Source organism: Mastomys coucha, unplaced genomic scaffold (assembly GCF_008632895.1).
Source record: "Mastomys coucha isolate ucsf_1 unplaced genomic scaffold, UCSF_Mcou_1 pScaffold22, whole genome shotgun sequence".
NCBI lineage: Eukaryota > Metazoa > Chordata > Mammalia > Rodentia > Muridae > Mastomys > Mastomys coucha.
Genome location: NW_022196905.1, coordinates 188748201 through 188774865, shown reverse-complemented (window position 1 = coordinate 188774865; position 26665 = coordinate 188748201). Strand labels below are relative to the sequence as shown.

The 26665-nt window shown below is 44.4% G+C and overlaps 1 protein-coding gene across 19 annotated transcripts in view; it reads left to right on the top strand.

Annotated features, from left to right (window-relative positions):
- Nucleotides 1–26665, top strand: part of Tenm3 (teneurin transmembrane protein 3) — a 1282613-nt gene that overhangs the window by 1249685 nt on the left and 6263 nt on the right. For all 19 annotated transcript variants that reach the window (XM_031339793.1, XM_031339799.1, XM_031339798.1 and 16 more), the window contains 4 exons: nt 4936–5111; nt 6482–6717; nt 18523–18819; nt 22148–23759. In XM_031339793.1, the coding sequence (XP_031195653.1) occupies nt 4936–5111; nt 6482–6717; nt 18523–18819; nt 22148–23759 (2321 nt within the window). The remainder of the gene's footprint in view (nt 1–4935; nt 5112–6481; nt 6718–18522; nt 18820–22147; nt 23760–26665) is intronic.

Below are 26665 nucleotides of genomic sequence, written 5' to 3'. Positions count from 1 at the left end.
AAGACTGTTCAGTTGATTGTTGTTTTATATCAAACAATTTTTATAATACTCATTTTTATTGTTACAATTTTTTATAAATTTTAAAGAATATGACAAATTAAAAAAAAAGAAAGGTATTGCAGGTATTGAAGGGGTCTCTGGGAGGAGTTGGGGTACAAAAAGGAAACAAGAATGTGATGTAACTCTATTTACTTAAAATATGTTTTTAAATATTAACAAATTCAGATAAATTGAAATCATGTATCTTTTCTCATCAAAAAAAGAAAAAAAAAAGAAAATACTTCTATAGAAGCTAAAGTAGCAAGTCTAGGCAAAAAAAAAAAAAAAATGCAATCAAAATTAAAGTCAAACAAATACAGAGCCATAAAAAGGGTACCCCATCGGTACAAAAGCAAAAGGTCAGAAGAGCCTGAGGGAGAGTGTCTTTGTCCAGACAGAGTCCTTTGTGAAGAGAGGTCAGCTGGGAGCAGGAGCGAATATGCTGTGTGATGGATCCGGAGCTAGAAGGTTATGGCCAGATGAGTGGAATAGTGAACATGAAGCTGATGATCTATTCAAATTCCCTAGAGCCAATTGCATTGTAAATTCAAAGGCTAATCAAAGAAAAAGCTACATCTCTAATATATGAGTTGGAGAGGCCTAGTGCATGAGGCCAAGCCACAAACATTAAGCTGAACTATGAAGGCTCACATAAGCAGAGGCAACGTCCAGCAGTGTGTATGGCTTGTGTGGAAAGGGCTCCAATCACGCAGGGTCAGGGTGGTCCAGTTGGCCATTGTTGTTACGTTGTTCATTAAAAACAAAGACAAAAAATCAAAAAAACTCTTAACCATCATTTCTAGAAATACCTGAAAATTGTTTTTTGAGAACTGATTGATCTTTGTTTGTTTGTTTGTTTCAACTCCTTATCCAGAATCCTCTGGCCATTTTAAAAATCTCCCACCCACTCATCTCGCTTTTGCTATTGGTGTGCATGTTCTTTGTCAGGAGTGAGGATCAAGGAATGGCGTAGTACTGAGTACTCAGTACTCAGTTTAGTACTGAGGGTGGTGGCGATCAGTGGAGAGGTTGTTTTAAATTAGCACTCTAGAGGGTGCCACAGCAGGTGGCAACAGTGAGTAGACGGTCTTGGTTTTTGTTTTTATTGGCTCATGTGAAAGCAAATGTAAGCTGTTAAATGTATAAGGTGGACACTGAAACACAGAGCACGTGTGTCTTTCAGTGGCGATCAGCGAAGACTTCCATACAGAAATGACGAAACTTTTCTTTTTCCATTTACAAGATCAGTACAGAATCTGTACGTAAAAGCATTTAAAAAGTTGTCTTAAATCTCTTGCTTTCTGAAACAGTATGAACAACAGATGGTAGGTAGCTCTATGCCTAAAACCCCCTGTATTGGTTCCTGTATTTTGTGTAATCAGTAGGTCTGTCTGGCCTTGTCACCCCTCAGTACTGAGTCAGCTTTTTTTTTTTTTTTTTTTTTTTTTTTTTTTTTTTTTTTTTTTTTTTTTTTTTTTTTTTTTTTTTTTTTTTTTTTTTTTTTTTTTTTTTTGCTTTTGCTTTAGCTTTCTTAAAAGTCTTTTTCAGCCGTTATCCCCATCACAAAGCTTGGGCAAAGCCTGACTCTCCTGTTGAGTTCTGCTGCGACTAAAGGCTTAAGAACTAACTTAACCTTTCTTCCCAGTCCTAACACCTTCATTGCTGTATATCCAAGACCCCTCACTAACCCCCAACTCCTTCACCCCCCTCCTCCACCCAGTCTTGATCTATCCAGGCCTGATAGCAGAGATCACCCCAGGGAGGTCCCTACTGGCTCCTCCAGCTAGAGACACCTCTGCTTACATTCTGGTCCCACCTAGGATCCCTAGAGGCTCACTCATTGTTAGGAGGCAAACTTTCACATTTGTGACTACTTTGTATTCTCTCTGGATTCTCCCTTGCTCCTCAGTCAACTTTCACCTTAGAGAGTCTTAAGAAACTGATGAGTAACGGGATAGGAAGACACCCGGAGGGCTCTTCCTCATTCCTGACCTTCCATCTTTATACACTGTGGTCCTGTTAATGCCTTAACTTAATTTAGCCACTTGTCGGCAGGCACACATTGAGAACTAACAGGGCCAAACTGTTAAGCTGAGCCATTTAGGAGCCAGCTTCATCCTTATGTCCTTCTGACCGTACAATCTCCAAAGGTTACATGTATGTTTATTTCCCAAAGAGCCCGAAACTAACAGTTTGGCTTCTGAACACTCAAAAGCCTGGGCTGAATCCCTGTGTGCTCAGCCCCCAGTGACAGAAAAGGCCTACCCAGCAGGAAACGGAATGAGTGGTAAGCCAGTGAAAACATCAAGTCAAAAGGTTGGCAAAATGCTTTCTCCAAGAAAAAGGTGAGGTCTCTGCTTGAGATTGAATGAGGCTGGAAAATAGAAACCAGATAAAGGGCAGGTCAGAGTCTGTGGTAAGAGTGAATCGGCATGCTGCTGGCAAGTAGGAGTGTGTGTGTGTGTGTGTGTGTGTGTGTGTGTGTGTGTGTGTTTAAAGTGCAGATCTCAACTTTGAATCAGGCCCTGTGATTTACAGAAAGGATAATGGGCCTGAGATCACGTGCCTAACAGCTCCAGTTGATCGCTCAGCCAGGAGAGCCCAAACAAGCAATTTAACTGCCTCATCTTTAGTTTTCCGTTCACAAGATGGAGGAGAGCTAATGCGGTACCGAGTGGTCTGTACGTAAGAGCATCCAACGAGGATGTTAATCTATAAAGAACTTGGGAACTATGGGCAGTACAGTTGGTACAGGAACTACACCGAACATAAGCCTCAACTTGAGTCTGATTGTGTTCATAATTCTGTATCCCCAATTTGCTCGTGTGAGTAAGCCTATCCATGCTTGTTTCAAGATCAATAATGTCTTCAGAAAAGCAGTGACAGCAGTAAACTATTTTGGATTTCTTTCATTTATGCCTTAATCTGCTCGGAGCATTGGGCTTGCTGGGAGGGGAGGACGTCTGTGTTGTGTATCTTTAGCTCCACCTCTGCTGAGTCCAAGCAATGTTAAGACTTAATGGCGCGTTGGTTTCTCCTGTCTCCCTCTCTCCCCACTTCCTCCTGAGTGCCCATTCCCAGCGCTGGCTGAGCAGCGTGGCGGGCTGTCAGACCCTGTCAGTCAAAGCCCTGATCTCACTGACACTGAGTTAGCCCTAAGTTAGTGGGTCAGCACAGCAGCAGACACTGAGCGGACCTCGACCTTCACCATCTCTTTTGCCCAAAATCTTCAAACTGCAAACAACTTCCGCATGCTTCTTCCACAAGCATTCCATATTGCTCCATATTTATACCTACTTTATGTTTGCCCTCCCTTCCTCCAAAAACATCCATCCTCCTCTCTGAGCTTGCCAACAAGGAAGCTTCTGGAATTCTCATTGAGAATTTTGAATTTGCTCTTCTCTACTCAGATAACGTGCTCGTCTTGTTGAATTTTAAACTCAGAAAAATTCAATTCTTTGTCAAATGTTGTTCCTATAGTACATTTTTTACCATCATGGCATGATATTTAATATTTCGATAACTTTCCTCTGTTTATATGCTAAAAAAAAAGCATGTAATAAAATATCAAAGAGCTGTTAAATGTCAGGAAATACTTCATCTCATTACACTAAATATAGTAAGTAATTTGAGATAGCACACACTTGTAAAATAACAGAATAGACAAGAGAGGTCGGGGACTGGAGAGGTGGCTCAGTGGTTAGGAACACTTACTCCTTTCTCTACAGGACTGTCTTAGTTAGGGTGTTACTGCTGTCAACAAACACCATGACCAAGGCAACTCTTATAAAGAACAACATCCAATTGGGGCTGGCTTACAGGTTCAGAGGTTTAGTCCGTCATCATCAAGGTGGGAGCAGGGCCTCATCTAGGCAGGAATGGGGTAGGAGGAGCTGAGAGTTCTACATCTTCATCTGAAGGCTGCTAGTGGAAAATTGACTTCCAGGCAGGTAGGAGTAGTACTTAAAGCCCATGCCCACAGCGGCACGCCTACTCCAACAGGGCCACACCTACTCCAAAAAGGCCACACCTCCTAACAGTTCCACTCCCTGGGCCTAACATAAACAAACCATCACAAGGATCCAACTTCAGTTCCCAGCACCCACATCAGGAGGCTCACAACCATCTGTAACTACAGCTCCAGGAGGATCCCTCATGCATGTTCAAATACTCCAACATGTACACATAATTAAAAATAAATCTTTTTTTAAAAAATAGTATTTTCTTAAGAAAGGTTGTCACCGTCAGTACCACTTAAGTCCTACTTTGCCATATACTATGTCAGTCACTGAGAAATCTTAAAAGTCTTTAGAGCTAAGGCACGCATTAGCCCAGCTTTCACGAGGTTCTCAGTGCCAGCCCCCGACACTGTCTAAAAAGTCTTTAAAAGGCTTTTTCCCCCTAACTAATTTGTCGAAAATGTCTCCAGATGCTAAAATAATACTTGAAACGTGTTTGAAGGGCACACACGTGTACGCATGTTGCACAGCCGTGGAGGGGCTTAGCTGATAGAACCATAAAAGCAGGGGGCACTGAACTGCATCTACTTGGCAGAAAATATGGAAGAATACGACGGAATTTAATATCAGCAAACATGTTCCCTTTGAAACAGCAAATTAGATGTGCAGGTGGGTTTTGGTCACACTTCAAAGAATAAGATGCTGACTGAGATGGAGAACTGTTTACTCTCGCTCTCACTGGCAAGGGTTTTTTTCTATGTTAAACAGGCTTTTGATTACTTCAAAGCGTGTTTGAAGTCCTCACTCAGCATAGCTCGTGCACAAAGACAAATACTCCTCCAAAGTTGTGCTGCTAATCCTGGTGAGCCTTAAATGTACAGGTAAAAAAGTGTCCGCCATTTCCTTGTTAACACCACATGGCACTTCTCTCATTCAGCTACGACAGCGAAGGTCGCCTGACGAATGTCACCTTCCCCACTGGGGTGGTTACGAACCTGCACGGGGATATGGACAAGGCGATCACGGTGGACATTGAGTCGTCCAGCCGAGAGGAAGACGTCAGCATCACTTCCAATTTGTCCTCCATCGATTCGTTCTACACTATGGTCCAAGGTAAAGGTAGAGCATACTTGGAAAGGATAGAGTATCAATAGTGCTCAAGTAGACGGTGGGGCCTGTGTTCTAAGATAACCCAGATGAGGAGAGTGAGAAGCAGGAATGCTCAGAGGAACCGGTGAAATAAGCAAGACCCTGCGGGCAGTATTATACACACTCAAACACACACACTCTCACACACACTCACGCACACACATGCACACAGTCTCACTCACACACACGCACACTCACGCACACACATGCACACAGTCTCACTCACACACACACACACACACACACACACACACACACGCGCGCAAATAATGCTAACCTTGAAAAATGTCCTTTTCAATTATAATTTAATACAACTTCATTTCAGCTCTTGATATGTGTGATTCCACCGGTTTGGTGTCATCCAACAGTTTCTTGAGAGCCTGCCCTCCCCTCTGCCACCTCACTGTGGCGACCTGAGGTGTGGGGTGCTGTAATCAGTGGTACTTTTAAATGCTCTTTAGTTCACCTTTGACATTCAGCCAAAACCAATACCAGTAGTCCAAGCTGTCCCATTCCTCTCTGGAAGGCCGCCTGTATCCATTACTTTTCTCAACACGGTGATAGAATACAGTGGCAGAAATAACAGAAGAAGGGACATCTTAGCTTCCAGGTCCAGAGGGTTGGGCCCATGTTGCTTACCCGTGCGACTGGGCAGGGTATCATGTCAGGGAAACCAACCTATGGTAGAGGAGATTCTTCACCTCATGGTGTATGGGAAGGAAAGAGATGGGGAGACGGAAAAGGGGGAATAAAGAGAAGAAGGTAAGTCGGTATCAGGTACCTGCACCCTAGTTAGGGACTTCCTTCAGCCTGGGACTCCAGAACTAAGCCCACAAACAAACAGACCAAGCTCCTAAATCATTTCTAGGGGATGCTTGCTACCCAGACCACACAACATCATTTAGCACCCCTTTTGTTTGTGCTCGGGGTCCTTTTCCTTCTGCTGGGTCACCTCATCCAGACGTGATACGAGGGTTTGTGCCTAGTCTTGCTATAATTTGCTATGCCATATCCCTAGGAGACCTGCTCTTTATTTTCTTTTAAAGGGAAACTGAGGAAAAGCAGCTCTAGGGGAGAAGTGGGTGAGGGAACTGGGAAGAGAAGAGAGAACGGGAGCTGTGGTCGGAATGTAATGTATGCAAAGAACAAAAATTGAAATTAAATTATATATTATATGAAAAAGAAAAAAGGAAATCTTTAAAAAAAAAAAAAAGATGGAGGCCTCCATGTCTTAGAAATCTTTATCAGTTCTGATTGTACAAACCGTCAGATATTTAATATAGACAGAATAAGTCACTTTTTCTGCTTTTCTTTTTCTTTCTTTCTTTTTTTAGACCAGTTAAGAAACAGTTACCAGATTGGGTATGATGGCTCCCTTAGAATCTTCTATGCCAGTGGTCTCGACTCTCACTACCAGACAGAGCCCCACGTTCTGGCAGGCACCGCAAATCCCACAGTAGCCAAAAGAAATATGACCCTTCCCGGTGAGAATGGACAGAATCTGGTGGAATGGAGATTCCGAAAAGAACAAGCCCAAGGCAAAGTCAACGTGTTCGGCCGGAAGCTCAGGGTAAGTGATGCTTGGGGAGGAAAAGAAGGATGTCCCGGTGCTGAGGTGGGTGTGTCCAGCGCCATTCTGTGTAGACACCCTGCCTGCACACTACCTGATACCCTCTACTCTCTAGCCTGACTGTATGTCACAAATCATACCAGCCGTCGAAACCTTCAGATGCTTAAATGAAATTCTTCCCTGGGGAATTTAGAAATTGCGTGTAGCACAGATGTGCAGTCTCTGGATATCAACTGCGCCTCATTTTGCCGATGTCACTCTAAGAATCTTAGGAGCATGATCTCCCTTCTCCCAGTCTATGAGCAGCGATGGGGATAAGTTTATGTTGGCTTAAATATCGACAGTTTTCAAAGTCAAAGTGTGAATGGTGAAGGAGACAGGCCAGCCACTGAGAGGTATCTTTCTTTGCAGTCTCCATGTGTTTGATCTTCGAGGTCTGGATGTATAGTAACACTTCCAACCTCAGAACCTCTCTGCTGTCTCTTCGCCATTGAACGAAGCCCTACCTTTTGTTGGCTTTTTTTATGAGAGATGTGATGTTTCTCATTATGCTGGTATACTTGGGCCTTGCAAAATGGTCTCTGCATTTACTCATAGGGTGTTTTTTGTGTGTGTTTTGTTTTTTTATCACTCTTCCATTACAGGCCAAATGCATCTGGAAGGCAAGCTGTGATTTATGGTAGCTATTTGATAAAGACAATGTAGATTAAACACAGAAGCATGGGTTGCAAGAAATCACCTTCAGCCACAGTAAACTGAACCTGATTTATTCTTTATATTAGCCAACAGGGTTTTAGTTTATCAGGTAAATGTAGAGAATTCTCACCAACATTACTTCCCTTGCCATTAAAATAAATAAATAAATAACTTCAAATCAAGCAACGAGACCAGAGCATAAAGCCTGTTGCTAACTCCCCTCTCCCCACCTCCACCCCAACCCCCGCTCTAACTCCGCTAAATTATTATCCAAAGAGACCAGCATTATTAACCTTGGCAATTCTTCAGGGTTAGAAACAGCAACTAAATATTGCTTCTGGCTCTTTCCAAGAAAAAGAAACAAATTTAAAAAAAAAAAAAATCAATGGATCAAACACAGACTAAACCCAACGTATAGGATGTATTCTGATTGCAGTCCATCACAAGGCTGATATCTGGGATGATCACATATGGTCTCTGGAGCCAGGACTTAGCCACCTCATCCCTAAGCCAGGCTCAGGTCAGCCCCAGATTGGATTTGGCAGTCTGACCCAAAATGAAGCTGAAGGGGAGATTAGGACAGTGGAGGACGGAGGGGAAACAGAGTGGTCGCTAGAAAGAGGATGAAGATGGAGTCAAGATGAAGCCATAGGCAGGGAAACACTCCACATCTCTTTCGCTGATTCTCCTGGGACCATGGTCTATTGCCTCCCTCTCCACTGAGGCTGCCACTTCCTGTCTCAGCCTAGGCTCTCTTCCTCGCACACTGAAAATGAGCTCGCAGGCTTCGCCTTTCTAACTAAGCAATTCCTGAGTACATATGCACACATGAGTCACAGGAACACACACACGCATACACACAAGTCATTGGTATATATACAGATATACACAGAGATACACAAGTCACAGATATACATGCACACAGGAGTCACAAGCATGCATACACACACACACACAAGTCACACATATAAGAGTTACAGGCACATGCACAGATACACATAAGAGTCATAGGCCTGTGGTATAAGCACATATACAGGTGTCTCAGTCTTACACAAACACACACACACACATATACAAGTGTCACAGTCTTACCCAAACACATGAATCACAGGCACACACATACACACAGGAGTCACAGGCACACACACACACACACACACATACACACACACACATGTGCATACATGCAGTCTCACACAAACACAAGTCACAGTATACACACACACACACACACACACAGGAGCCACAAGCACACCAAACCTCATACAGTGCAGTACACATATGAGTCTATATAAGTGTAGGTAGGGACCATACATGAAAGAAAACAGAAGACACTTCTCTTTTTGAAACTGAATAGGTTGGCTTGCTATGATTACCTCTGGTTGTATCCTTTGCCCTGTAGACAACTTAGCTACCTTCCTCTTTATAGCTAAACGATAAGATCCCATTGTGTCCCACACTGTTTTCGTCCATCCCTTTACGGTTGCACGTGCATCAACCATAATTTACCTGCTGTGCATAGTGCTGCGGTAAATGGGCTAAGGAAGTGAGCACACTGCTCTACAGACATTAAGTACACATAGCCAAGAAACACATGAGGGAAGATGTTCAACACTAGCTGTCTTAGTTTTCTGTTGCGGTAATCACAACAGAAATCTAAATCAAAACTCCATGACCAAGGCAACTTAGAGAAGAAGGCATTGAATATGGGGCTCACTGTTGCAGGGGGTTAGAGTCCATGCCCGTCCCCTCAGGGACTTTGGTGGACAGCAGACATGGTATTGGGGCAGTTGCTGAGACACTCCGATCCACAAGCATGAAGGAGAAAGAGGGGACTAATTAGAAATGTAGTGGGCTTCTAAATCCTAAAGTTCACCCCCAGTGACCTCCTCCAACAAGGCCACACATCCGAATCCTTCCCAAACTGTTCCAACCAGTCAAATATCTGGGCCTATGGAGACCATTCTCATTCAAATCCCCACCCTACCTAGCACAGAAATACATCATTGAAATCCATCTCACCTAGTGAGATTGTCACTGGCTAAGAAAATAACAAATACCCATCGTGTGGACAAAAGGGGAATCAGTGCAAACTGATGGCTGGACCATAGTGCAGCCACTGTGGAAATCAGTATGGATGTTCCTCAAAAAGGCAAAAAGAGATGTGTTATGTGTCATTTGTGTCATGCCCTCTTTGCTTAGACACATGACTTTTATATTAGAAAATAGATTGTATAATATTATCTAGATGATAATAGTATTATCATCTAGATAGGTTTGATATTGCTATGTTACAAACAAGATCTTCTCTTTTCACTTAGTCATTTCAGGCGTCAGTGAGCCAGTGGGAAAGTACATTGGAAATAAAAAGCGTGATGACCTATACCTAACCCTAACCCAGAGACCCTCAGCCACATGTGCAAAGTGGTGGATATTTCTACCCACACAGCAGGAGACTACGAGAGAGCTGTCCAGCTTTCTGTGAAGGAAAATGTTTGTGGGAACAGGGGAATACTTTGTTCACAGGCTACATAGTGAATTCCATGCTAGCCCAGGCTACAGTGTATATGCATGTGTGCACGGGTGTGTGCATTACATGTATGAGAGGAGAGTTGGGAGGGAGAGACCAATCTGAGGTCTCTGGTCCTGCACCCTACTCTAAATGGAGACACCACCTCTGTAGACAGAGTTTGATAGTGTGTATATGCTCGGCCAGGAAGTGGCACTATTAGAAGCTGTGGCCCAGTTGGAGTAGGTATATCCCTGTGGGTGTGAGTTATAAGACCCTCATCCTAGCTGCCTGAAAGCCAGTACTCTGCTAGCAGCCTTTGGATGAAGTTGTAGTACTCTCAGCTCCTCCTGCACCATGCCTGCCTGGATGCTGCCAGGCTCCCGCCTTTTTTTTTTTTTTAAGATTTATTTATTATTATATCTAAGTGCACTGTAGCTGTCTTCAGACACGCCAGAAGAGGGCGTCAGATCTCGGATGGTTGTGAGACACCATGTAGTTGCTGGGATTTGAACTCGGGACCTTCGGAGGAGCAGTCGGTGCTCTTAAATGCTGAGCCATCTCTCCAGTCCCCCCATGCTCCCACCTTGATGATAATAAACTGAAACTCTGAACCTGTCAGCCAGCCCCAATTAGATGTTGTCCTTGTAAGAGTTGCCTTGGTCGTGGTGTCTGTTCACAGCAGTAAAATCCTAACTAAGACATGGAGGAAGGGAGTCACACACCCAGGCATAAGCACTGATGTGTGAGCCTCAGCACCACTATGCCTCAGCCAGACAGTTCAGCAAATGTTCTCTCTCTCTCAGTCCCACTGAAAGGAGCTCTCCCGCTGATATGTGTGATTGCTCTCCCAGAGACAATGCAGAGATGACAAGGGAAGGGGATAAGATTGGCTGAGCCAGCTCTGGCTGCTAATTTCAGTCCCCCTCTGTGGATTCCAAGAGTGAAATCCCAAGGAGAAAGGACTGATGGGAAAGGCTGTTTGGGGACTGAACCTGGGGCCCACCAAGAGGGGGAGAAGAAGTGAGTGTGGGAAGTCTGTAGCCACATGACCTGAGTGAGTCTCAAGGGCCATTTGTGTCCTTCCACTTCCAAAACATAGAATGTCCCCCGCTGTCCTCAGTCTTTCCTTAGCAGAAGGTTCTTTTCATTCTCAAGTTTTTGACTTAAATTTAGCTACGTGCCTGACACATGGTGGACGCTCAAATATTTATTCAGTGAATGAAAGGACAGAGAAAGCCAGCCTCGCAATATGACTTGTCTGTGTTTCCTTGCATCTAGATCATCCAAGGGAAGAGTCGGTGTGAGTGGTGTCCTGCCTGGCCGGTGTTCGCTTGCTATAAACCAACCTAACACTGCATTTAATAGCTATAATAGATGGGTGACTGATAGATGAGCAGCTATTTATTATACAAAGAGTGTGTGTGTGTAAGACAGATTAAAAAGTTAAAGGGAAGGCAGGCAGGAGGAAAGGGAAAATTCTATTAGAAACCAGTCAATGCATTTTCTATGAGACAGTGCGCTGGGGACAGGAAGCATAAATACAGTAGGAAACAGACACATGGAACCTGGCAGCGATGCAGGAAGGCATAGCGGAATAAAGATCTCTCCGTGGCTTGCTGGCTAGTAGCTACACTTAAAAATAAAAACAGATGAGGACTGGTGAGTTGGCTCAGACTTTGAAATATTGGTCTTGCAAGCACAAGGACCTTAGAAGCCGCTTTAAAAAGCCAGGTCAGGTGGCATGCTTGTAATCTCTGTGCTGGGGAGGCAGAGCCAGGCACATCCCTCGGCCTAGCCTAACTGTCAAGCTCAGGCAAATGACAGATCCTGGTCAAAGAGGTAAGCAGCTCCTGGGAAACAATGCCCAGGACTCTCCTTTGGCTCCACCCACATCCACATGTGCTTGCACAGACATGCACACACACCACTCACAAATAGGTGCACACATAGTACTTGCTTGTGTTTGTCCGGTAATAGTTGGGAAAGAAAAGGGGGGCCTAGGCCTGGGAGAGGGCTCGGGGGAAAGCTTACGCAGGCAACAGCGAGGACCTGAGTCCAGAGTGCCAGGACTCACATAAAGCAGGGCGGATGAGCACACTTTCGTAAGATCAGCTCTTCTACAGCAAGATGTGACGCTGAGAGAGGAGACCCCCAAGTGCACACGGGCTAGCTAGCCTTGAGTACAAGACCCTCTCTCAAACAAGGTGAAAGATAAAGACCAACCCCGAGGCTCTCCTCTGACTTCACACACATGTTTAAACACATGTTCATACATGCACATGCACACACATCTTACACAATGATTAAAAGGGAAAAAAAAAATAGCTGGCCTTAAGTGGCACAGCCCAGTAATCCCAGCATTTAGGAAGCGAAAGCTGGAGAATCATGTTCAAGTCTAGCCCGGGCTACATATATATAGTAAGACTCTCTGAAAAACAAAGTTGATAGTCCTAAGTTTTATGTATGCTGTACCTTGGGAGTAGCCATGACTCCAACAGTGAAATTCATTTCTTACACCTGCCCAGACCGCATGTTGAGGGAATAATTTTAGTGAATCACTGCAAAAAGAAAACACTCCAAATTTGAAAGCCCGAAGTGTTTTTGAAGGGACACATAAATACTACAGCAACCGCATATTTAAATCTTGCCCAGCCCTATCACATTTCTGTGATATTTTAATACAGTGTTCTGTCCTGGAATGGGATCACACATTTAGTTAGCTCTCATGACGAGTGGGTACAGAGACATAGAGCCATCTGTGGCGGCGGATGCTCCAACCGGGCCACTTAGGAGGCTTCATGTTGTCACAGAGTATGCTCGGTAACAAGCCAGCCCTTTTCTCCTGCTCCCCCTCCTCCTCCTCTTCTTCTTCCCCCTCCTCCTCCTGCTCTTCCCCCTCCTCCTCCTCCCTTTCCCCCTCCCTCCTCCTCCTCAGTGACACTTCAGAAGAGTATGCACAGCCCAGGAAGCCGGCACCTCTCTTTAGGCACAATGTTTAGGGTCATTATGAGTTGAATTCTCAAGGCACTCCAGAAGGAAAATTGTGACTATCCCCTCTCACTGTCAGAGGACATTGTGATTAATTACAGTCGTGCTAGACATATCTATGAAAATGGAGATCTTTTGCATGCTTGCTTGAGGGAAATAAAGTCCATCCTAGCCACAGTCAGTGCCCCTTCACCATACCCTAGCCACAGTCAGTGCCCCTTCACCATACCCTAGCCACAGTCAGTGTCCCTTCACCATACCCGCTACTAGGATTCACTTTCAGGCTGATAGAGGTACAACAGAGATTAAAGGTTTTCATCTTGAGCTTAGGTATTCACGTCAGCCTCATTTTTGTCTTTGTGTGTGTGAAGGTGCACATGCATGGACACCCCTGTACAGGCCAGAAGGTGACTTTAGGTGTCGTTCCTTAGGAGCTGTCACCTTGTTTTGTTGGCACAGGTCCTGTGACAATGACCAGCAGTATGTTAGACTGACTGACCAGCAAGCCCCAGTGACCTCCTGTCTCTGTCTCTCCATTGCTGGACTTGCAAGCACATACCACAGTGCTCAGGATGCTATGAATCCAAACTTGGGTGTCCATCCTCACATGGCAAGCACTATACTGACTGAGGCGTTTCCCCAGTCCCTTAAACTGATATTTTTATAACAAAATATTTATAAAGTCTCTACTGAAATGATGTGCTTTATAATCACAATATAAGAAAAAAGATTTAAAAGATGCCTCATTTAGGGACACAGGACAAGGTCTCAGAGTGGACATGGCCCTTGACCACTGCAATGTATTTACAGTATCCAAAGAAGGGATGCTTGTAAGGGACAGAGTGAACAGGAGCTCTGTTAGTGAGATTTTATAGTTTGAATAACAGTGACTACTCTCTGGTAACACTAAGAATGTTTAATACCTTGCCATGCCAAGTGACACACATCTGCAGCCCCAGCAACTTGGAAAGCTGAAACAGAATTGCTTAAACTTAGAGTTTGGGGCTGGTGAGGTGGCTCAGCAGGGAAGAGCACCGACTGCTCTTCAGAAGGTCATGAGTTCAAATCCCAGCGACCACATGGTGACTCACAACCACCCATAATGAGATCTGATGCCCTCTTCTGCTGTGTCTGAAGACAGCTACAGTGTACTTACATATAATAAATAAATAAATCTTTAAGAGTTTGATACTGCTATCACACACAAACACACACACATGCACGCACACAGAAGAAAAATAATCCCCAGCAGAAACTCATTATTCCAGTTTGAGGACACAAGAAAGGCATTTCGTACAGTATTTGTCTGGATAAAAAGAAAAGTTAAAACATCCATTGGGTTTCATAGTGCTTCCTGATGCTCTGGATGGTGCATATTTGGTACAGAGAGCCACACAGTCTTGATACTGGTGACATGCTTGATTTTTTTCTGGGGGAGGGAAGGTGGGTGACATAGAACCATCCTCACAAACTAAAGAAGCTAATCAGAAACCAGGTGAGTAGCAGGTTGCTGGTGAACAAAGACGAGCTCCAGGCTCGTCTTCCATTCCAATGTGCAGCCCAGAACGCTGAGACTTCAGCCAGAGGAACATCGCAGAGATAAAGGGTGGTTAGTGAGAGCAGTAAAGAGTTGAAGTACAGCCGGGCAGTGGTGGCACACACCTTTAATCCCAGCACTTGGGAGGCAGAAACAGGTGGATTTCTGAGTTCGAGGCCAGCCTGGTCTACAGAGTGAGTTCCAGGACGGCCAGGACTATACAGAGAAATCCTGTCTCAAAAAAAAAAAAAAAAAAAAAAAGAGTTGAAGTACAAATTAAAGTGAATACAAACTAAAATACAAACAGATGGGGCAGTAATGTGGGCAGTATTGTGGGAACCACACAGTCTTTCACAGTAATCGGTGGGAGGAACAACCAAAGCGTGTTTTTTTTTTTTTTAAATGGGCAAACTGAACATGAGAGTGGGGGTGGGGCATCCTTCTAAAACACAATCTGAGAAACCCAAAATTCCTAATGAAATCATTTAAGTGAACAACAACCTCTTCTCTTCCCCCTTCTTCTTCTAATATGGTTTTTATTAACTAAGAATTTCATACATGTGTAGAATACTTCCTGATCATATTTATCCCCAGACTCCTCCCCAGTTTCCTCTCCTGGATCCACCTTCCTCCCTCTCCTTTGTCTTTTTTATTTACTTTTTGTTGGTTATTTTATTTACATTTCAAATGTTATCCCTTTTCTCGGTTTCCCCTCTACACCCCCATCCCATCCCCACTCCCCCCTGCTTTGTGAGGGTGCTCCCCAACCTACCCACCCACCCACCCATGCACCCACACACCTACTCCTGCCTCCCCACCCTGGCATTCCCCTATGCTGGGACATCAACCCTTCACAGGACCAAGGGCCTCCCCTCACACTGATGCCCGACAAGGCCATCCTCTGCTATACATATGCAGCAAGAGCCATGGGTGGCTCCATGTGTACTCTTTGGTTGGTGGTTTAGCCCCACCATGTATATTCTGTGCACACACACACACACGGGGCCATACACTGAAGTGTGGTTGACCTACCAAGCTTCTTGCATCATAAACAATGTATATATAAGCTGAAGCACTTGATCCTGACAGTTACCAAGTTGATTTGATATCAAATCTTTCTCCAGAGTGGAGAAAAGATGCTCAAAATAGCCACAATCACTTCTTTCCAAAGCATCCTGCAGACTGTCGCAGAACTCACCTGGGCAGGAGAGAAACTGAAGCAGAGGCATTTCTTCATCAGAAGAGGGAAGGGCAGGAAGCCTCCAGCTGGCTGGTTCACAGTCCAGCAAAACCACTACATGACCATGCCTCAAGGATCCAGTCCAACTTCTGTATTTACAGATGGACAAAACAGATGCAGGGGCTTTCCAAAGCCCCAGTGGCAGGCTGCTCCTGGGCCTTGTCCATCTGGGAGGTCAGGTTCTGGAGCTGCTGGGACTTAATGGGTGACATACACACACACACACACACACACACACACACACACACACATACACACACACCCCTTATACACACCCCTTATAGACCCTGAAATACACCTATAAACCATGTCTGCAAGAACAGAAAACTCAGGGTCACTTCATCTCATACTGGGCTCTGCTCTCTCTCATTATTTGCAAATCACATCTATGAAGCATCCCCCCCCAAAAAAAAAAAAAAAACTCATTTAAGACTAATACCACACCTCTCCATGGACTTCATACCTCTCCTCTTGAACAGCTTATCAGAAAAGTCTAGGCTTAAAGAACGACTTTTGCTTGGAATATAGTTACTATCAGTGGTAAAAGGCAAAAGCTAATTTAGCCACGGATTTTAAACAATGTACATATAAATACATACATATGTATATATGATATACATATGTATATATATATATCATATGCATACATACCTATGCATACATGTATTGTGGTTTAAAGGGATGTGTTTGGGTATCAGGGTGCCAAGGGGTGGGTTTGTGGCAGTTCTTCAGTCAGCACAACTTGAATTAGAATCTTCTAACTGGTTGAAGCACACCCCTGGGTGTTTGCATAGACAATTAACTGAACACAAAAGCTACCCTTCATCCCTGTGGGGTGAATAAAATGGAGGAGGGAATTGCTAGCCTAATGCCACTATCCCTCCTTTCTGTTTCCTGACTCGCTATGCTTGTACCCAACCTTGATTGACTGGACAAACTTGAACTGTGAGCCAAAATCAGTCCTCCCTTCCTTAAGCGCCTTAAGTATTTTGGTCACAATAACAAAAAAGCTAAGATAGTATGTAAATGCAGGTGGTACAAATGTGAACAGTGTGTGTGTGTGTCTGTCTGTGTGTGTGTGTTATATTGTGTTTATATACAAATGTTGTATATCTTCTTTTGTTTTCTGTTGCTATAACAGAATGTCTGACACTGGGTAGTTTATAAAGGAAAAGAGGTTTAGTTTTAGCCAGCCACTATAGAAATCCAATAATGTAGAGCCAGCACCTGCTTGGGTTCTGTTAAGAGCCTCAAGACAGGAAGTAGAAGAACAGATGGCTGTAATTAGGAAGGGACTAAGAACATGTCTATGACATGGGGAGAGGACAAATCAATTCCCATGAGAACTATTTCAGTCTCTTGAAACATGAGTCCCTCATAAAGGCTCTGCCTCCTATACCGTTATGTTGGCATCCAAATCTCACCCTCAGTTTTAGCAAAATAAACCACATCCATATCCATATATATATATATATGTATATATATATATATAGTTATAGTTATAGTTATAGTTATAGTTATAGTTGTTATAGTTATTGTGTTATATATATTATAAAATATAATAAATTTTTATTGGTTATTTGTACATAAAACCAGTTACCTCGAGCTGTTCATTTGTTCATTTGAAATGTTCTGGTTAAAATGTAGCTATGCTGGGTTCAGCGGTTAAGAGCACTGACTGCTCTTCCAGAGGTCCTGAGTTCAAATCCCAGCAACCACATGGTGGCTCACAACCATCTGTAATGAGATCTGATGCCCTCTTCTGGTGTGTCTGAAGAGAGCAATGGTGTACTCATATACATAAAATAAATAAATAAATCTTTAAAATAAAATGTAGCTATGCACCACCAAGCTTGCTCCACTTGATTTGTAACAATCTCAACTGAGAGTTTTAGTGTGCACAGACTACTATGCGGACAAAGGTTCTGTAGGAGAGCTGATGAACAACGCCAACGCATGGTCTCCTCCCTTCAGAGTCCAGCCTGCAAACTCTCCTTGCAGAGTTTAATGAGCCCCGTGCTCCCACTGTAGCAGTGAGTCCTGGCTTGTCCCTTTCATCACAGACAGTAACAGCCAGGTTATGTCAGAGATCCTGGACACAACATACAGAGGGGCCCGATGGCAGCGATACAGTGCTAGGTTTATAAATTAAGTACAATGTCCAGACCATGGATTTGTGGTAGGAAAGAACTCTAAAATCCGGGCCAGTTACCTAGATGTTATCAAAAGAAAACAGCACTCTAAAAAATTGTGACTTTTCAGTCCTGGGCCCAAAGCAATGATAGTGTTTGTAACCTCCTGCTAGTTCAACTTATTAATAATTTACAGTAACTTCTACTTAACTGCACTTCAAAGGGTTAGAATCATGTTTACCACTGTTTTATTTAATGTAACCATGATTAATTCACTAAGTAATTATTTTTTTCTTTGTCCTTTTGGGGGAGGAATGTTGAGTGATTTACATTGGGTGTTGTATTTATCAGCAGAAAATCTTTAAAGCAAGCACATTTTAAGAACTCTCTCTTTCTCTCCCTCCCTCACTTCCTCCCTCCCCATCTCTCTCTCTCTGTCTCAACTGTTGCTTTTAGCTTACAAAATTTAATTGAAACAGTTTTGAACAAATGCCAGGTTGTCTTTCTGCTTAATCAAACCTTTCCAAAGAACAGTTAATCTGTTACTTCATACTTGCATCTAAGAATTTGCTAAATTAATTTACTGACAAAGAGAATAAATCACCATAAAGCATTTAAAAACAATCCTAGGAACTCCAATGGATGAACAGTGCCCAGCCCTGGAATGAGACATCCTCTTTCTCGATTTGCTTGATAACAGGTCAATGGACGCAACCTCCTTTCAGTGGACTTTGATCGGACCACCAAGACAGAAAAGATCTATGACGACCACCGGAAATTTCTCCTGAGGATCGCTTATGACACATCGGGGCACCCGACTCTCTGGCTGCCAAGTAGCAAGCTGATGGCGGTCAATGTCACCTACTCATCCACTGGTCAAATTGCCAGCATCCAGAGAGGGACCACTAGTGAAAAGGTGGACTATGACAGCCAGGGGAGGATCGTATCTCGGGTCTTTGCCGATGGGAAAACGTGGAGTTACACGTACTTGGAAAAGGTATGCCCGGGTTCTGGCGTCCAACTGGGATGATTAGCGTTAGCATTTCCCAACCCAGAGCACTGAGAGAAGAAGAAACAGCAACACGTGACTGAGTTCCATTTATTATTCTAAGTATATCGCTGTGGCAGTCACAGGGGCGCCGGGTGATGAATTTCTGTATTAGCAGAGTAGTTTCGCCTTAGTTAAGTTCTACTGTCTGAGTCCCTTTTAAGTGATTTACACTGTAAACAAACAAGCCCCAACACCATCCACCTGCCAAGCCCATACACTGACAACATTCACAAATTAGACCCGGAGCTTGCAAGTCATTTGTAAATAATTTCTGCTCCTGCTCTTTCATTTAAGGGAGAGCTTGCATTAGCACAGTTGAAACTGTCAGTTGTGCGTTGTCCCTGGCAGAGCTTCCACATCACCATAAAAAGCATGTAGGGCCTATTTATGCATTATTAACCAGAAGAGGCTATTTTCCTAGAAAGCCATACTTTCAGATACCGTGCGGTTGTCTCTCTTTCATTTGCATGTAAGGGATAAGCATCATAACTTGGGCGCCTTCCCGTCCTTCAGATCTGCGCCCGGTGCCGCAGATGGAGATTTAGAGCTATGCATGTGCGAAGAGCTGAGCTGTAGACTATATGCAACCCGAGGTTAGGGCTGGGGTCAAGAGGAAGGGGAAGGGGAGAGACAGGGGACTGGGACCATTCCCTAAAACTCACTTCTTAAGGAATAGGATCTACCAAGGAGCATTTTCATGGATGTTCCATCTGCCTCTGAGACAAGCGTCAGCTACAGAGAATGATTTGTTTTGGAGTTCTCACGTGCCTCTCAAATCTTATGGCACTGCGCTCCCAATTACATGGCACATGGGCTCAGCTCTTGACGTTCACTGCCTCCAGCCGTCTAAACATTAAAAGATATACCAAGAAACCTTTGTCCTCCAGGAGACTCATGTGCCATGCAGATCACTGCTGGTATTCACCCCAACAGTGCTCCATCAGATCTACAAACTCTTTAATCTAAACCTAACCCTTACACGAGCCCCTCCATTTCCCAGGCCCCTGGGATTCAGAGCTCGAGGTAGGCTGCCACAACCTTAAGGCAGCCTACCAACTCTAAGTGCTTCCAACAAGGAACCTCCCGGCCAGACTCTGTCTCCTCTCCTTAGAAGAGACTCACCCTGGGCCGTGGATGCTACCATTAGATTACAAATGACTCCCATCCCCCACCATTACGCTCTAGCCACGCAGCATCTGTTTAGAGACTACGAGAGAAGCTCCCTGTCCCACATCCTTGCCACCTGCTATCTATCTCATGCCCCAATCTAACCAGACCCAAGGGGACTTCTCCAAGCAGTAGGAGAAGAGACTGGAACATTTACCCCATTTAGACTAAGTGCCTTACCATGAATAGTAATAGAAATACGTACCCAGCCCCCACAAAATAATAGTTGTCATAATGTGGCTTAAAATAGTTAAAGGAAAGCAAAAAAGGGCACCGTTGGTTATAGTTGCTTTCACAAAGTGCCAAAGGCGGGTGTTAAAACCATCTTGTGCTCATGAAGATCAGAAAACCCAGTGGGGCCTTCCTTATTAGCTCCTAAATTCCCCATATCCCCCTCGACTCTATTTGCTTCCTTCCTAGGACAGACACATAAAACCCAGACTGATTCACAGCCAGACAAGTAATATTTTACTAATTACCATCAAGTACAACTTTAAATGCATGCGAAACAAACTCCCAGGAAGGGTGGCTGTTCAAGCCTTCCTCAGGAAAACTACAAGCCACGTGTTAGTCAGCTTTCTGTCACTGTGACCAAATGCCTGAGATGATAACCTATACATTGGAGATATTCTAGCTCTCGGCTTCAGAGGAGTCGGTCCACCACCACTTGGTTCCTCTGTTAATAGGGACTATGGTGAGATAATGGGGAGTGTGTCAGACAATGGTGCCCATCTCATGATGTCCAAGAAGTAACGGGGATTGCAAGGAAGAAGGAAGGGTTCCCATGTCCCCTTCCAAGGCATGTTCCCCATGACGTAACGCCCTTCCATGAGGCCCTCCATTTAAAAGTTTCAATACCTCCCAGTCATAGGCTGGAAACCAAGCCATCAACATATGGTCTTTGGGGATCCATTTAGATCCAAACCATAACAACCTACATGTAAAATATGTCCCTGCTCACGGCCCGAGAAGAGGGTCGTTAGGAGCCTGAGTCATCAGAACCATTGTTCATACAATAGGAGATAGAAAGCCTGAGTCTGGACAACTGATGCTTACTCATTTCCATGCCAGAATCGAGAGTACGACCCAGGGTCTCCCACCTCGCTGGCCTCTCTGTCTGCCCTTCATCCTGCTTTTTCTAATAGGGTCAAGAGAAACTTTATCACAGGAAGAACCAGCGGAGGCCTGCATCACAACTTCTTAGCTAACCCCGCTCAGCTAGCGTCAGGGTTGACCTCCTCTCCTGGCGGCTCAGTCAGCTGATGCTGTCTCTTTAACCTGGGTGAGGGGAGTAGAGATTATTTCTATTTGTATGTTTAATTTTTTTTTCATAAGTCAATACCAACACTTACAAAGGACCTAGAAACTGTTATGGTAGCACCTGATTTGGGTATCTGCAAAAGGAATTATTGAGACAGAGACTTGTCCGTACAGATCCCAGATCTAGACACCATGTCTCTAGATCCCTATTCCAACAAAGGGCATTTACAACTCTGATTCGCTGTGTAGCTCATTTAGCCCTGTTTGTCGACATTGATGCTTTACGTACACATTATCCATTTTAGGCTAATTTCATGTCTCTTCTTCATAAATAACATTTTGGCTTCGTTCTTCCCCCAAATACACAGGAAACTAAAACCTGATTTGGAGTAGCTCTTGAGTCAAATGAGGGGGAAAGCCACCTTACTAAATAATTGCTAATTATATGTAGGATTGTGTTTCCCCTCTGCTATTTTCCCCTTGAAATATTGTCTTCAGACCAGCTTGGTTCGTGCCTGCATTATGGCTTCTCCAAGTCCATTGACAATCTGCCGTTTGGCCGAGAAGGCCTGGAAGGCCTGGAAACAAAGAACGGCACAGTCAAGTAGCACATTATGAATCTTAAGCCACTAATTGCAGAACCCTTCCCAATTAAGCATCCAAGCAAATTAGGCAGGGGATCGTTAACACCATGTAAGGTCAAGGATAACTCAATTAAAACGAAAACCACGTTCTCAGGCGGAATGTTTTCTGTGTGTTTGTGGTCACCGAATGTGTTTTCTGTGCACCTCCCCCCGCCCCCGCCCCAGTTCCCAAACCCTAATAACAGCCTGTGCTCTCTTCCTAGTCCATGGTGCTTCTGCTCCATAGCCAGCGGCAGTACATCTTCGAATACGATATGTGGGACCGCTTGTCCGCCATCACCATGCCCAGTGTGGCTCGCCACACCATGCAGACCATCCGCTCCATTGGCTACTACCGCAACATATACAATCCCCCAGAAAGCAATGCTTCTATCATCACCGACTACAACGAGGAAGGACTGCTTCTGCAGACAGCTTTCCTGGGAACGAGTCGGAGGGTCTTATTCAAGTACAGAAGGCAGACCAGGCTATCAGAAATTTTATACGATAGCACAAGAGTCAGTTTTACCTATGATGAAACTGCTGGGGTTCTCAAAACAGTAAACCTTCAGAGCGATGGCTTTATTTGCACCATTAGATACAGGCAGATTGGTCCCCTGATTGACAGACAGATTTTCCGCTTCAGTGAAGACGGAATGGTAAATGCGAGATTTGACTACAGCTATGACAACAGCTTTCGAGTGACCAGCATGCAGGGTGTCATCAATGAAACGCCGCTGCCCATTGATCTATACCAGTTTGATGACATCTCTGGCAAAGTCGAGCAGTTCGGAAAATTTGGAGTGATATACTATGACATCAACCAGATCATTTCCACGGCCGTGATGACTTACACGAAGCACTTTGACGCTCACGGCCGCATCAAAGAGATCCAATATGAGATATTCAGGTCCCTCATGTACTGGATTACAATTCAATATGATAATATGGGCCGGGTGACCAAGAGAGAGATTAAAATAGGACCTTTTGCCAACACTACCAAATATGCTTATGAATACGATGTTGATGGACAGCTCCAAACAGTTTACCTCAACGAAAAGATCATGTGGCGGTACAACTATGACCTAAACGGAAACCTCCACCTGCTGAACCCCAGCAGTAGCGCCCGCTTGACCCCTCTTCGCTATGACCTGCGAGACAGAATCACCCGCCTGGGTGATGTGCAGTACCGCCTGGATGAAGATGGTTTCCTGCGTCAGAGGGGCACAGAGATTTTTGAATACAGCTCCAAGGGGCTTCTGACTCGAGTCTATAGTAAAGGCAGCGGCTGGACAGTGATCTACCGGTATGATGGCCTGGGAAGGCGTGTTTCTAGCAAAACCAGCCTGGGGCAGCACCTTCAGTTTTTCTATGCCGACCTGACGTACCCCACGAGAATTACTCATGTCTACAACCACTCAAGTTCAGAAATCACCTCCCTCTATTATGACCTCCAAGGACATCTTTTCGCCATGGAGATCAGCAGTGGAGATGAGTTCTACATTGCCTCAGACAACACAGGGACACCGCTAGCTGTTTTTAGTAGCAACGGGCTCATGCTGAAGCAGATTCAGTACACTGCCTACGGTGAGATCTACTTTGACTCCAATATTGACTTCCAACTGGTAATTGGTTTCCATGGAGGCTTGTATGACCCGCTCACCAAATTAATCCACTTTGGAGAAAGAGATTATGACATTTTGGCAGGAAGATGGACCACTCCAGACATTGAAATCTGGAAAAGAATCGGAAAGGACCCTGCCCCTTTTAACCTTTATATGTTTCGGAATAACAACCCCGCAAGCAAAATCCATGATGTGAAAGACTACATCACAGGTAAGGCATCTCTTTTTTTTTTTTTCTCTTTTTTTCCAAGTGCTAAATTACTATTACCATTAGATTAATACACAAAGTAACTAGAATTGACCTTTTGGATATATTCAGTTCTCTAAGGATCCATAGAGAAACCACAAAGGGGAAATGAAATACAGTTACCTCCTACTTTGCCTGACTATGCTCAAGGCCATGGTTTCTGAAATGACACAGAATTCAATCATCTGAGGAACGGGAAGAGGCCCAGAGAGCAGCAAACACGCTAAATCCAGCTTCCCAAAATCTGAGATAGCAATCTCGCCTCACTACTACAGTGGTGCCGCGTTGAGGTCCAATTCTCTAGTCTCAGATGCTTGCACGAGCTCACGCTCTGCTGTTACAACAAAACTTCTGAGACCCCCTTGCTAAGAGGAGAGGTTCATTAGGACTCGAAGCTGAGGAGTCCTATTGGCTCAAGCACTTCCTTCCACCTGCAGCAAGACAGCATGCTGTGGGAGGACCATGTTATCAGCCAGGAAGCAGGGGGAAGCAGGGTGGGGTGGAGCAGAAAAGGAGATCAGAATTCCATAGTCCCCTTCAAGGGCATACCACAATGACATAAAAACCTCCCACATCCTTCACCTCTCCAAGGTCCCACCACTTCCCAACAGTAGTAGGCCAAGAACCAAGCTTCAACAAATACACATGTGGAGGCATTCAGTGCCTGACCTCTGGCCTTATCAAAGAGATGGGATGACTGTCTGCCATAAAATGTAAGAGTGTAGAGAATTCTGCAATAAATAGCAGTTACCTCACAAACATGTACTGCTGGGTTCCCTTCAGACAGAAAGACAGACAGACAGATATATGTTCATTATTATGGAAATAATCCATGTGAAACATGTTGAAGTGTGGCACCTTATCTCATCCCTAAGAGATACCTCATACCCTCCTCAAAACCATCACCCCAGGACAGGAGTGGAGCAGTTTCTCCCGGCAGAGGACTTGGTTTCTCCTCTCAGTTCTGTATTCTTGCATGATGACACCACTTAAGACCACACTAACTTGACCTCTAATAAGGAGTAACGCCCAGGCTATGGAATGAGGGTCTTTCTAAGGTCTGGTCCATGTGTTGGCACTGAAGATATAAGGCCACTGCAGAAGCACGGGACAAAACACAGACAGGACCTTACACACTCCGCTATGGTCCCCAGTATCCTTACACACTCCACTATGGTCCCCATACTGAGCTGGTGTCATCCATCCTCTTCCAGCCTTCCGTGAATTCAACTTTTTGTTTTCTGTAGGGTTTTGTTGTTATTGTTGTTGTTGTTTTCGTTTTGGGTTGGTTTTGGTTTTGGTTTGTTGCTTTGAGGTTTTCTCCTCTTGTTTTGGTTTGTGTTGGATTTCCCCAGCAGCCTGCCTCTTTCACAGTTCAGCATTCGAGGAACACCAAGATATCCTTTGGTCCCTCAGGATGGAGGTCAAAAATGTGTCCCCATAGCTGTCATATCTGCTTTTCAACTTTCCAAATGGCACATAGCTTTTCCTATCTCCCCTCCACACAACCAGCTTTAAGTCCCTCCCTCTAGCATCACCAACACCTGATTCAGCCCTGTGGTATTCTTTGTTGGCCCATAGTCACATTCCAATCCCATTATCTTAGCAGTGCTTTTCAATACTAAACTCCGCCCTCTATGCAACAACATTTGGGAGACAGAATGCCCCCCCCAAACATAAGCCCCCTGCCCATAATCATATATACACTCTCACAGGAAAGTAGCACTTCCCATCTGCTGAGAACCCTGTGGAGGTTTCCCCCCACACCATGCATGTGTGCACGTGTGTGCACACACACACACATGCTCACTGCCACCCCATTTAACAGAGAGAACACCAGTGATTTTGTAGCCATGTGACACCTGGACAAAGGACCTGCCAGCCTGGCAATGAGGTGAGACTTTGTGCCCTAGAGAGGGAAATGGGAAGCAAGCAGCTCTCCATCATTCTGACAAGCAGTTTACCACTGGATATTTGAGGGTGCTGACAGGGGCTGACTGCACGAGTGGAAAGCCCTCGGCTCCTGCATCCATCTTCTCCTAGCAACACGGACTGCAGGGAGTGCTACTGCAGCACTTTCTGGAAAGCATCAAAGGGGAGATGGAACAGCATAAAATATATTAGGTGAAATGCAATTTCAAATTTTCCAGCAATGTGCTTAATATATAAAATAATCTACGCCCAACCGTACTCATAAAGCGGCAAGCCTGCTGAGTGGCTCTGTAAATCACAACCTCCAGAAGAGAATAAAAGCCTTATTCTTTGCCTAATGGCTTTTGGAGTCACATGACAATATTTGAAAATACCATTTTTAAAGGTTTTCATGGTCCCTCCCCCCAAAAAACTTAGTCTCCACCTGTGCACAGCGAGCCTTTGAAGTCAAAGCTGATGACTATGGGTACGCCGGCGCCCTTGGCCAGGGTTACCAGCCTTTAGCATTCATCTTTGATTAAGAATCAGCTGTTCGTTTCCATACCCTTAAGTCTGGGGGTTTCACTAATAGAAAATGGGTTTTGGAAGCCCGGGTATCATTTCACGATTACTCTTGAGAACCAATCCCTTGTAGCCTTTGCTTACTACAAACTTCATTTGTTTTCTGCGTCTCTGTCTTGAACTCCTCAAGCTGCTGTATGTTGCTATTGCTGTTTTTATCACTATTACTGGCCCAGGATGCAATTTTGCACTTCTGACAGTTTATCTACTCTGTCTAAGTGAGTATCCATTACCCTCCATTTTCTGCAGCATTTGCCATAGTTCTGCCATTGAGGTTGGTGTCTGCATGTCTAAAAATAGACAGTGGATTTAAAATGGTGGGAAGCAGGCAAACACGGTTCTCTTTGCAGATGGTTATTTGTGAAATTGGGTGGGTT